Source organism: Theropithecus gelada, chromosome 6 (assembly GCF_003255815.1).
Source record: "Theropithecus gelada isolate Dixy chromosome 6, Tgel_1.0, whole genome shotgun sequence".
In the NCBI taxonomy this organism is placed as follows: Eukaryota; Metazoa; Chordata; class Mammalia; order Primates; family Cercopithecidae; genus Theropithecus; species Theropithecus gelada.
In genome coordinates, this window is record NC_037673.1 from 92,219,329 (window position 1) to 92,232,510 (window position 13,182).

Genomic DNA, 13,182 nt, shown 5'->3' on the forward strand with positions numbered 1-13,182 from the left:
TGGATTTCCTTTTTTTCTATATGTATGTTTTACATAATTTTACTTACAGTGCACTTATAAAACACTGCTTATTTCCTAACTGCTACTTTGTTATTTCCATAGACACCATTTTTATATCTCCACACTATATGGTTGTGCTACAATAATGCTATGTCTGTGTTCATTTAAAGTGAGAGCAGGGCCTAACTACAGCAGGCGCTGTCATGCTCGTTTGCTCTCTGGAGCTTCCTCCCCTTTTCTGTCTGCTTAGCCCAACTGGTTGACTCTTCATTCCTCAGGGCACAGCTCAAGCGTCAGCTCCTTAGGGAAGACTTTCTTGTCTTACTTCTTCTCCCTTCCCAGGCCAAAGTTAGAGGCCTCTCTTCCATGCCCTCCTTGCTCTCTGGTTACCTGTCTGTGCTTGTGTATCACACCACTGAGCTGTGCATTCTATACAGTAGTGATGTGTCTTTTACCTTTGTGCTCCTCATTAGCAAAATGCCTGGTACTTAGCAGGTGCTCAAAACGTGATTAACAGTGAATGAGAAACGACTGTGTAATTCAACAAGTGTGAGGCATTTTCCCTTAAGCTACACCCTCTTGTAAATCAAATAGAAGGAAAAGTGAAATGAGTACCTCCTTATTTTCAGAAGAGTTAATTCTGCAGATCTCAGGTTGCTATTGTTTTGGCTGTTGTAAGGCACTGCTCTGGATCACTGAATTGTCAGTGCTTCCATATTGGGTATTTTAATTTTTAGACCACCTCAGCATTCTATCTGTCACCCCTGGTAACTCGTAAGTAATGCCTTTTTTGGTGAATGGACTTTATTTTTATATGTAACCTGCTCCAGCTTTCCTTGATTGCTTCCATTGTTCATTTCTCCTCCATAACACTGAAAACAGGGTTTTGTTTTTGCTCTTTTGGCACACAAAAGCCAGTCCTGATAGAGACAAGCTCTATTTTGTTTTTTAAATAAATTTTATTGTGTATATTTGAGGTTTACAACATGGTATTTTGGCATGCATAGAAATAATAAAATGGTTACTGTAGGGAAGCAGATTTACATATATGTCATCTCACACAATTACTTTTTTGTGACAAAGGCAGCTAAAATCTACTTATTTAACAAAAATCCCTAATACAATTTTATTAACCTTAGTCCTCGTGTTATACATTAATTCTCTACATTTGTTCATTCTGTGTATCTGCTATTTTGTATCCTTTGACCTATATCTCTATTTCCTCCTCTTGTTCCCTACCATGGTCACCATGTTTTATTCTCTGTATTTTTGAGCTTTTTATTTTATCTATATTCTACGTATAAGCAAAATCACATTTCTTTCTGTGTCTGGCTTATATTATCTAGTATAAGGTCTTCCAAGTCCATCCATGTTGTGGCAAATGGCAGGATATCATTTTTTAAGGCTGAATAATATTCCATTATGTATATATACATGACATTTTCTTTATCCATTCATCAACAACTAGGTTGTTCCATATCTTGGCTATTGTGAGTAATGCTGCAGTGAATATGGGAGTGCAGATATCTTTATAAGGGGGTAATTTCATCTCCTTTGGGTATATACCCAGAAGAGGGATTGCTGGGTCGTATAGTAGTTCTACTTTTAATTTCTTTAGGAACCTCCATACCGTTTTCCATCATAGCCATACCAATCTACATCCCCACCAGCGGTGTACTAGGGTTCCCTTTTCTCCACACCCTTGCCAACATTTAACATCTCATTGACGAGCTCTGTTTTGATTAGCAAAATAAGGTCTGGGTGAGTCATGCATCACGGGAATTGGCAGAGCATCGACGTCACCCACATTTCCCTCCTTATTTCTATCCTCTTTTCCCTCCTGCTTTAAACAATTCTCTGACAATCACCGTTGTTCAAAAAATCATGAAAAAACATCCAAAGTCTTCCATTATTTAATTAAATTGGAGATCTCAGAATAGTCTGGATTAATTTAACTGCAGCCTAGTTAATTGCTAGATGGACTGATGATAGCCATAGCCTCATTACATTTCCTTTGCTTTAGGATAAGCGCAAGAAGACCGCTTCCAGCTCCAAGGCACCTAAGAATGGAGGTAAAGCAAAGGATTCAGCAAAGGTAAATGGAGCAGTAAATACACTACAAATTAGTTTAGCAGTTACACAGAGTGGGGTTTATCACTTCAGTCATTTAGTTTCTTACTGGAATCTATTTAGAATAAAAGATTTCTTAAAGTACTATCTATTCCAGAGTATGCCTTCGTAAAGTAATTGAATTTTTGTGTGTGTATATGTATTATATATTTATATTATATATAATATATTATTTATAATATAAAGTAATATTAATATTAAAGTATATATTAATAATATTTAATATTAATATTAAAGTATAATAATAAGTAATATTAAAAATATTAAAATATTTTAAATTATTATTTAAAATAATTAAAATATTAAAATATTAAAATAAAATAAAAATTTTGTTTTTAAAATAAATTTTTTAAAATAAATTTTTTAAATAAATTTAAAAAAATAAAATAAAATAAAAATAAAAATAAAAATAAATAAAATATATAAATATAAAAATAAATGATATATAAATATAATAATAAATAATATATAAATATAATATAAATGTAAATATAATATAAATATATATTATATTATATATATTATAAATACATATATATTTTTTAAGTAACTGGTGCTTTAAAATTCTAAATGAAGGTTCTTGACACAACTCAATTTGCCTGTGTTTTGCCTGTGTTTCTTGCCCTAATTAAAATACCACCATAGTATGTGGTTTATATAGATTTTAGAACATGGAAGTTGGAAACTTCCTATGATTAAAACTACTCAAGCTGTGATCAGAAATAAAAATTGGATTAGACAACTTCTAGGTCCCTTCCAATTCCAAGAACATATGATTTAAATGATTATTACTATGATCCCCTGGCTATAAGGAGTTAAAGGGCTAGCTTTAAAGACAATAGTCCAGTTACACCAAAGCTTTTAAAAAATATATTAAAATCTTCCTGTAGTAGATTCCCTTAAGGGATATAGGAAACAGCATTGATAATTGACAATTATGCCATTATATCTCAGATTAAATACTTATTTGCCTATTATTTAATTTCAGTTATATGAAGTACTTAATCAGCCCTTTAACAAATAATAGAAACAAATAATAGAAAGCATAATAACCCTATATGATGAGTGGATTTGCTGGACAACCATGACCCTATGTACAGGAAAAGGAAGGATCACCATAGAATGAAACATTGCCATTTAAGAACATCTATGCATATTTTGTAACCTACCCTAGCCTTAAAACAATAAAGCTGAGAGTGATACATTGAGGATCAGGATCACTTAAGGTTATTTTTGGCTAATAAACTTGAGGAGGAAGAACTCACAATGTTTTGGCCAAATGAAGAAGAGAAACTGAAAGGACCATCTTATTTTTCCCCACTGACTGCCACCTTTTGTCCCCTAATTCTGAGAAGGCCATCTCCTCATACTTAATACAGAAAAGAAAGAGCTCACGGATGGTTTTTGCTTTCCCTTTTAGACAACAGAGGAAACTTCCAAGCCAAAAGATGATGAAAGAAATACAAGTTAAAGTATCTGGTAAGTTGGGTGTTTATTTGTAAATGAAGACAACTGTACCTTCTGCCAGTTCATGTGTTATAGACGAGAGAAGTGAAGTCCACCTCTTGAGTAATTCATGCTCACTTTACACTGTTGGCATGAAATGCATACTGCAAGCTCTACAGAGTAAGCGGTCATTCTTCAAAAGCACTAAATGGGATGACTGTGCTATTGAAATGTTTAAAAACCTTAATCTTGTAATTAAAAGCTTTTTAAAATGTTAGGCCAGGCACTTAAAATGACCATCTGAGGCTAGTTGAATCTTTGAAATCCAAATGCTCATTACTGCAGGTTATTGTGGCAAAGCAAAATTAGCATGTTACAACTTAGCAAAATGTCATAAAGATATTGGTATTCCCCAAAATACCAGTACGTGGTGGGGTGGGGAGAAGTACCCTTTAGAGTCTGGTGGAAATTACAGGGTTTTGGGAACAAGGGCAAAGGAAAAAATTGGCCATTTTTATTTGTCATTATTTTGGAAAGTAAAGTACTGTGTCTGACTCTAATTTATGGTTACTGAAGAAATTGGACAGATGAAGGAATTTCTGAGATCTTCAGAGCTGGGCCCTTATCTTAATCTTCAGAAAGGAGAAGGCTTAATGTAAGCCTTAAAAGCATACAAGCACTACCGACCAAAGCGTAAAAGAAATCAAGTATAGGTTAAATCGAGTTCAGCTCTCTCACCATGATCTATCTGTATTTCCTATAAAAAAAAAAGGAGCTTTATTAGTTAGAACTGTTCTAACATTTTTCCAAAAATTAAAAAAATTCTATTAATCCACTTTCATGTTTACTTATAGGAAATTCCTTCTTGTCTGTTATACAATGCTTTTGCTAAGTGGTATTTACTATGCCTGTAACAAGAAAATTACATATTAAATGATTCACTGCATTTTTTATTTGAATTTTTCAAGGTATCTGCATATAAAATCTTCAGCTGGTGGATGGTGACTTTTGAAGAACAAAAGCCTTTGGCAACAAAACAATTGTTCTGGGTGATTTCTAGACTGGTTTTTGTTGAGCCTTTGAACATCCTAAATATTGGTTTGTTTTTCTTTTCCAGAAAGAAAATGAATTTGACTGGTTCACCTGTGTTATTGTACTGGGTATTGATAAACTTTGAATTTTTTAAATTGCCTTCAATTGGGAGAGAAAGAAAGCTTTATATTTGTAATAAATATATTTGATAAAGTTTCTTAAAGCAACACCAAAAAAACAAAAGAAAATCTAAGCGAATTTTTGCACATTCTACACACAGTGCCTGTAAATCTCATTTGTATTTTTAGTTTGCACTTAATTTTTTTGTTAGTGTTTGGAAAACAATGCTTTAAACATTCTTCAATGTTCTGATTTCTTATTACCCCCTTTCCTCTTGGGCTTTTGAACTGTATTTGATGTTGCTTTGGGATAATGTTTATAAGTCAAACATAAGATATTGTACATTGGGCACATATCTCCTCTTGGGCTGCTAATAATAAATTAATAACAGGTAACCTGGACAAACCAGGAAGCACCAAACCCCTTTTCAGCTTGAACTCTTCTTTGCCAGGTGTGAGGACTTGTGCATCTTACAGTCAGCACAGAACACACTGAGACTTGAATCAGGTCAGCAACAGAGCAAAATATAGGTTAGTTAAGTCCTTGTGTAGCAAATTTCGAGCATAACAAATAAAATCTAATCCTTAGCGTATTAATCTGACTTGAACTCTGTTGGTTTACCATGTTAGTAAACTGTGCTTTCTGTTATCTATACATAAAACCTGAGCAGCAACTTGTCCTTAGAACTATTGCCACATTAGTCTTTGCACTGTATAGCATCTGGCTTTACGGAACCTACGTTTACCAAATACAAAAAGAAACTTCTGCTTTAAAAAAAATTATATATATATAATTTTAAATCTGCATTTCCCCCACAGCAGTGTAAGTAGGTTCTGATGTCCTACCACTTTGAATGGTTTCTCAGTCTTTCTGAATGAATATTTCCTGAACATTGCACTGATATCATCAATTAGAATTTTGATATTTAATTTCATCCTTATTTCCTGGTAGTGAATGCAGGAAAAGATGTCAGGTACATAACATAAAACAGATTGGGAATTTCTTGTTTCCAAAGGGCATGGCCTTCCTTAGCATCAGTTTGAAGCTTTTGTTATGACTTAGCTGACTTGTGGCAGCGGGGCAAGCAAAAACAATAGAACACTGCTTGTAAATGGCACCACATCTTGTTAACCTCCCCGCCAAATAACTCTCTGAAAGTCATGCACATACCTGTGGGATTTCACACTCCACCAGCTTAAAATGCTATGTCTCTGTCCATCAGAAATAGTCATTATTCTATTTTTAAGGCAGCAACAAGAAAAGAAAAAACACTTTTCCTGAGGGATTTCTAACTATGTATCTAATCCTCCCGTTTGGGCAGTAGAGGTGTTTGCTTTTTTGTTTTCTTTTTTTAAGAAAAATCTTGAAGCCTTTGACACTGACAGATGTGTCTGCAAGGATATGGCTGTAGTATTACTAATTTCCATGCGTATCTAGAAGTATTTTTAAATGGCATACCAAAATCCAGAAGTTTAAAGATGCCTATAAAAGTAAACATTTATTTAAGGTACTCTGAATATGCCTTCTTTTTTAATTAGAAATATCTTCAAAACTTGGGTGTTTGTTAATAACTAATAACTGGAGTAAGCTACAGGATCTAAAGCAGCCCTTTTTACAATCTAGTTAGGAGAAAATAATTGCAAATACCCACTTAGAGGCAAAGAACAATTTTTATTACCAAAAAGCTTTCTGCACATTGTTGTGGCAACATTGTATCTGTTTAGAAAATGGGCTTTTCCAAAAGCAAATGAAGGTAGGTTCCTCAGGTTACCAAAACTGAAAATCAGTATTTCCATGTTTCATTAATCAAGGCATAAAATAATATTAAAGCAAAATATTTTACATTAAAATCTTGGTTGTGTATTTTTTTTTAAAAGGGAAATCGTTAAAAGGGTGGAAATTACCAGTGATTTCTATTTTTATTAAACCATTCACTACAACAAACAAGTATAAAAATTCCAATTCCACTTTTATACCTATTTGTTGTGGTGAATGGTTTAATAAATTGGAGATTTATGTCCAGAAGTCACTCTATTCTGTCGTGTATTAGAGGAACACATTTTGACATTTTTCATATCAATCATATTCCCGTATCTTGAAATTTCTGCCTTATATTCAAAAAGTTCAGTTTGAATTCTTTGCCAGGTGTGAGGATTTCCGCACCTTATAGTCGGTGCAAAACACGCTGCAACTTTAATCAAGTCAGCAACACAGCACACTGTGGGTTAGATAAGTCCCTGTGTAGCAAGTTTTCAGAATAAGAAATAAAATCTAATTCTTAGGGTATTATCTGACTTGAACTCTGTTGGTTTACCATGTTAGTAAACTGTGCTTTCTATTATCTATATATAAAACCCGAGCAGCAACTGTATGCTGAAGCAACTGTGTGTGAAGTCTTCACAAAAGACTTCAAAACCAAAGAATGTCCTATTTGCTAATATGAGCAAATATTTTGTTTCACAATGTACTATCATTTATTGGTGACCCTGCAATAATTTACTGTCAGTAAATGCCAATAACTAGTTATTTAGAAATTGTAAACTAGGCCAAATAAGAAGCAGAGAGAGAAAAGAATCACCTCCCTAAGAAAAGGGTTTTCCTACAGACTTGAATGCACTCTGCTTTTTCAGAAGAGATACTGTATCAGTCAGGGACATAGATGACACTCAGAATTATCTGAGGGGGGTTCTATAAAAAGACTTTTTGCAAAAGTACAAGCACATTATGTGGAAACCACAAGTCCCGCCAGGACTAGTAAAAGCCAGGCTTCCACTGAGGCCCCTAATCCTGAAGGGATGAGGAGGGAGCAGTTACCAAAATCCAGAGGTGGAGAAGGCTGTGTGGAAAAGAGGGTCCCCTCTCAGGAGCTAAGACCCTCAGGGGACGCCAGCCCGAGGCATCCAGTAAGGGAATCAGGGAAGAACACCTACTACCTCCTCCGACCCCAGCTCCAGCTCTCTGGCTCCCCACTGACCAACATCCAAAGGGCAAGGAAGCTTGAGGACTTGGCCTTTACAAGTCAGCCCCTGGGCATGGAGCAAGGAAGAGAGGGGTAGGCAGCGGGTCTGGAGGGGTCAGCGGGGAGAGCCAGAGCTTTAACCCAGCCATCATCTGGCTTAGTCTCGGATCCAGGTATTCATTGTTCAGTAGTTGACTATTCAGAGCCTTTCGAGGAAATTGATGAAACAGTTTATGAATGACAAATGTGGGGCACAGGGTTTTGGACACTGGGGGGCTTAAGCGTAAAATATAAAATGAGAAGAATAAGGCACTTCATTCCTCTGTGGCAGGGAACCCAACACTTGGGTTTACATTGCAGGGCCGCACCTGTGATGAATGAAACACATGGTAGCGATAGCCCACTCATGAAAAACTAACAGCCAGTCTTTTCACCGGGACAGTCAAAAAATGAGTTGAAGGGGAAAAAAGTATCTTCAGCTGGAGCCAAAACAGCCATCTCTAGTTTGAAAATACACTCAACAAAATGTTGGTGATTAGAGATAACAGGAACCTGGCAAGGGAGGAATTTTTACAGAAGTTCAAACTTTTCACTTTGCAGCCACACTCTGATTTTATCAAAATTCTTATCCATCCAACGGATGTTTTCTTCAATGGTTTCAATTGTCTGTTGGACACAACGGAGCTGAGAACCATTTTCTTTCAAAGAGCTGAAGAATCCTTTTACCTTGTGAGGAAAAAGTGAGTTTTAAAAAATTAATTTTATTACATTAACCAGATGTAACTTTAGTTAAAACTGAAGCCAAAATTCCAGCATTTGTCAAAATTCTATATAGAAGGCAGTCCCAGCTGTCTGAATAGGATTATGTACACATAAGCTGTATGAAATGAGCTCATGCCTCATGATGTCAAGTTCTGTGTTTTTTCTCTGCAGTTCTTTTGTTTATTCCCAGCTGCCAGACTTTAAAAGACTTCACTGTTTACCATTTTATAATTAAGGTTTAATTGTGTCTATTATTTAATGTGTTATTCTGTTCTATACTCACAGATGCAAACTTCATTTTTTAAAAACATGATATCTAAAAAGCAGAATGTGCCATCTCTTCTTTGCCAAGCAAAACAGTTTCCACCATGTAAGTGCCGTCTTCCTCCATGGGCCTGGCCTTGTATGTTATTATAGAAACACTGTGGGGAATGGGATTCTTAGCAAGTTATGGTGGTAAAACCCAAACCTTGCCAAATTTTTTTAACCTAATCTACAATTCATGTATTGTTGTCTCAAAGTTCCCCATGATTTTAAAGAGATAAGAAACTCTTGTCTATCTCCTGAAAAATATCTTTGTTCTTGTTTCATTTCTGGGTATCTTAACCCCTTGAGCTCACATGACAGATAGGCTGGCTTTGCCACAGGATTGGCCATTGTGCAATTCTGTTTCACCTTAAAGGGTTATTACCCTTTTCCTATAAATTTTCACAGCATTAATCCATCAATTTTTGATTTGGTATCCAGGAAGCAAATGTAGGCCAAGATGTATTATTTATTCAGCATAGATTCCAGATAGTCAATTCCTTAGAAATCCATGTCATAATACCATATTATTAGTTTGGGAATAAAGAGGGGAGTAGGAATGGGTTTTAGAAAGATAAGATTTCAATTTTAAATGATGCAGAGTTGTTTTAAAATTATATGTCAATACAGTACAACTTTTCAATGAGCAGAAGGCATGGCCTCCTGCTGTAGCAACCTGGAAAATACTTCTCCACTGTCTACCTTAAGTTGTAGCTCAACCTACTGCTTCATACACGCTCAGAACACAAGATTAATTCACAGTCAATTAAAAATCACTTTGAGCACTATTCAACAGTCAAAGCACATCAATAATCTTACTAATTGCTCAAATCATTAATCCTGAAGGAGCTCGTTATGATAGCTCCACTAAAAACAGACCTTCTACAACAGCGAAGCCAGCTGCTAACCATTACTCTTACCCTTGTCCTGACCCAAAAATCACCTCTTCTGTCTTCACCTGTCTTGGAAATGCAACATCTCAACTGAATATTTGATTCAGACTTGGCTCTTTAAGAACAATTTCTGTGCAATAAGTGGCACAATACAGGGATAGGAAAACAGGTTTATCCTACTAACTTGATTTGAGCAAATGATTTAACTTCCATGGAACCCAGTCTCCTCATCTGTAAAATTAAGAGCAGTGGTGAAGGATGTAGTTATATAATGCAGGTAAAGTGCAAAACCCCAAACCCAGCATGTACCAGGGACTTAACCTCATCCATTTGTTCACCAATATTTACTCTGACGTTTATTCATCCGTCTGCTGTAATTACCGTGCTAGACACTGAGGATGCAGCAGTGAATCAGGCAAGCATCCTCCCCTCATGGAGCTTACAGTCTTTTGGGGGATACACGCAGTAAATATGATTACTGTAAATAAACTGCTATGAAGAAAATATGCCAGGGGTATGCTAGTAACTGGGGAGATGTGGCCTGCATTGAACTGCATGGTTTTGGGGAAGGTGATTTGAGCCGAGACCTCTCAAAGATAAAATGCCCCTTTCTAGTGAAAAGTTGGTGAAAACCTTCTAGTGAAAACCAGGCAGAGAGAAGAAAAAGTGCAGAGGCTTAAAGACAGGAGAACCAAGGGTAGCCCAGGAACAGAAGGAGACTGAGTGGCTGCAGTGTTGTGAGAGAGTAAACCAGGAGAGCCTGTGGGAATTGGCACCAGAGAGGTCCTCAGAAGCCAGGTCATCAAGGTCGTGGACACATGGGAAGGAGGGATTTGGAATTTACTGCAAGAACAATAGGCAGGGTTCAAGAAGCCAGGGTCAGTTATGTGCTGACTTGCAGTCTTAAATGTGGAAAATGTTTTGCTATTGGCGAAGTGGCAAGGGGGAGGCCAGTTAGGACACTATTGCAATAGGCAAGGCAAGAGATGAGAAAGGACTGGATGGGGGTAAGAGCAGAGAGACGTGCACAAGATCCAGTGCGTGTGCTGAGAGAGGACCAGCAGGACTTGTGTAATTAGATGTGTGGGGAAGGAAGGACTCAGGATGACTCCTATATTTTATATGTCCATAGTTTGCTCTCCATTATGATAACATCTCAGGCTCTTTAATTTTCATGCCCTGCTTCAGGGTCTTTGCACCTGATGTTTCCTCTGCACACAATACTCCTCTAGATATCAGCATTTCCTTCAATATCTTCTCAAATGTCTCCTAATCATTCTATAAAACGGCACCAACCCTCTACCCCAATCCCTCTCCTTGCCTTATTCATCTTCAGAGCATGTAACTACTTGACATCAGTTGATTTGTCTGTAATTGTCTGATTCCCACAGCAGAAATTTCAGCTCCGTGACAGCAAAGGTTTTGTCTGTCTGTTCACTGTTATAGCCACATAACCTAAAACTATGTGTGGCATATATGTCTTGAATGAATACAAATGAATGAATGAAATGCTTTGTTGCTATAGATCTTGTCTATGGATGACTACCTTTCTGGTCAAGTCTTTGGACGGCTCTTCAGTCATCACACAGAATATCTCTGCTCTAGACCTCACTGGAGTTCAAGGTTGAATTATTATATGCAAGTTAATTTGACAAGCCTGGATGAGGCTACTGAAAACTGGAAAAAGCTACGAGACTGTAACAACCCTTAATTCTTTTCCATTTCCAAAGCTCTCTCCCCATCTCAAGCTAGAAAATAGTATAACCAGACTACACAATGGAACCACTCCTAAAAAAGTTAATATTAGCCTCTCAGCTTTTATCTAAATGTACCATAGTTTAAGAGCCATGTAAAATTTGTTCCACAACTTCACTATGTGAAACCTTATTATAGAAGGGACACCACAGAACTCAATGGCCCACATATCAAAGTCCTTGAGTTTAGGACTGAAGAAAAGTCTGCTTTTGTAGAAAACGTGTATGCTTCATGTTCTCTTTTACCAGACAATGAGAATAACTCGTACTGATTCCTCATTTTTCCTTGACTTCTAGGAATCTCTGTCATAAATTCAGGGGACAATTGTGAGAATTATCCTCAGCCATAAGTCCCTCACATGGTTATCACCTGTCCATTATATATCTTTTTGTCCTTCATTTTAACATTTCTTTTATACATGGATCTTAAAGCTGCCTGAAATTCTGTCTGAAGGTAGATGGTTATATAATAAGTGACAGGGAACCATGAACTTGGATGGTTTATAAAGAACCTAGATTTCAGATCTGCCTCTTTAACAGTAGCTGAATGACCACTTCAGTCATTTATACCTCAATGCCCACTTTTAACATCCTTAAACAGGAACTAATTGTCTCAAGTAATTTTTCTTCAAGTCCTAAGGTTTTAAATGGCAGAGCTAAGACCTCTTAACATGTCTGAGAAGAGGCACAGTTTTCACTAGTTTAATTGCCACTGATTTATGCTGCTGTCAGTACCATACCGTCCAAAAATAACTTCTAAATGACAAAATCCATTTCTAACTCACCACACCCTCAAAGTATTTTGTCTACCCCATATTAATTAGCTAATTTTCATTTATGATTAAAAAGATATATATTACCTCTTCAAGCCATGTTCTTGTGGAGAATTGATTTGTTGTACCCATTACCATGTGGGCTATGGAACGTGAGCCAAGTTCAAACCTAGAGAGGGAAATATTCAAAAACGGGTTGTGAAATATTCATTTAACTTATATTTTAAGGGACTCCTATATATAATACCTTTTAACTAAAAACTGATGGGTGTGAAAGTACAAAATATGATGTCTATCCAATGTGTTAAGATCTAGCTCTAAAGAATAATACACACCAACAGCTTAATAAAAAGTTAAGTATCCAACAGAACATGACAGAGGCAGGAAGTGCTATAAGAGTTAGACAATGACAGATGCAAACAAGCAAATGTGCTCGTGGAAGGCCTGGGCTGAACTCTGAGGAGGAAGGCTTCATCAGTCCATGGGCTCAGGAAGGGGTTATGCCAGATGGAATGGAAAACACCCCTGTACATATTCACAAATTAGCACTGAATTCCAGTTTTATATTTTCTACAAATACTTTTAAGTACTTCTACTGCCTATCTTTAATTTAAAAAAGTACCTTTAGACTGTTATTGTTCTTCTACAAACAACAAGGCTGAAACACAGTAAGGTTATGAACTTATCCAGTCACAGCACAATTTTTGGCACCACTTACTTCTGTACAAGTTTGTTCCAGTTTTTCCTCAGAAATTTCCAGGCCAGTGGGTATCCTACTGGGTTCCTGCCGATGAGTACAAGAATTCCTGGAAACTCCTGAGTTTTTATTTTATCTCCCTTAAAGCTTTCATCTAGTAGCCTGAAAGGATTAAGAAAAGAAATGTTAGCAATGAATAGGTGGTGAAACAGTTATGAATCACTGCAATAAAATTACTTGTAAAAGAAAAAAAAAGTCTGCCAATAACAAAGGTTAAAAAGATAAATGGGTAACCAGAATCCTGATAAAC

General features: G+C 36.3%; 2 protein-coding genes across 27 annotated transcripts in view; one reads left to right on the forward strand and one right to left on the reverse strand.

Annotated features, from left to right (window-relative positions):
• Positions 1 to 6,578, forward strand: part of CAST (calpastatin) — a 112,785-nt gene extending 106,207 nt beyond the window's left edge. For all 25 annotated transcript variants that reach the window (XM_025388875.1, XM_025388889.1, XM_025388867.1 and 22 more), the window contains 3 exons: positions 2,024 to 2,095; positions 3,551 to 3,609; positions 4,545 to 6,578. In XM_025388875.1, the coding sequence (XP_025244660.1) occupies positions 2,024 to 2,095; positions 3,551 to 3,601 (123 nt within the window). In that variant the 3' untranslated portion in view covers positions 3,602 to 3,609; positions 4,545 to 6,578. The remainder of the gene's footprint in view (positions 1 to 2,023; positions 2,096 to 3,550; positions 3,610 to 4,544) is intronic.
• The window catches only part of ERAP1 (endoplasmic reticulum aminopeptidase 1), a 40,878-nt gene continuing 34,075 nt past the window's right edge, over positions 6,380 to 13,182 (reverse strand). For both annotated transcript variants that reach the window (XM_025388865.1, XM_025388864.1), the window contains exons 17-19: positions 12,894 to 13,034; positions 12,263 to 12,344; positions 6,380 to 8,413 (exon numbers count right to left, since the gene is read on the reverse strand). In XM_025388865.1, coding sequence (XP_025244650.1) covers positions 8,258 to 8,413; positions 12,263 to 12,344; positions 12,894 to 13,034 — 379 coding nt within the window. In that variant the 3' untranslated portion in view covers positions 6,380 to 8,257. The remainder of the gene's footprint in view (positions 8,414 to 12,262; positions 12,345 to 12,893; positions 13,035 to 13,182) is intronic.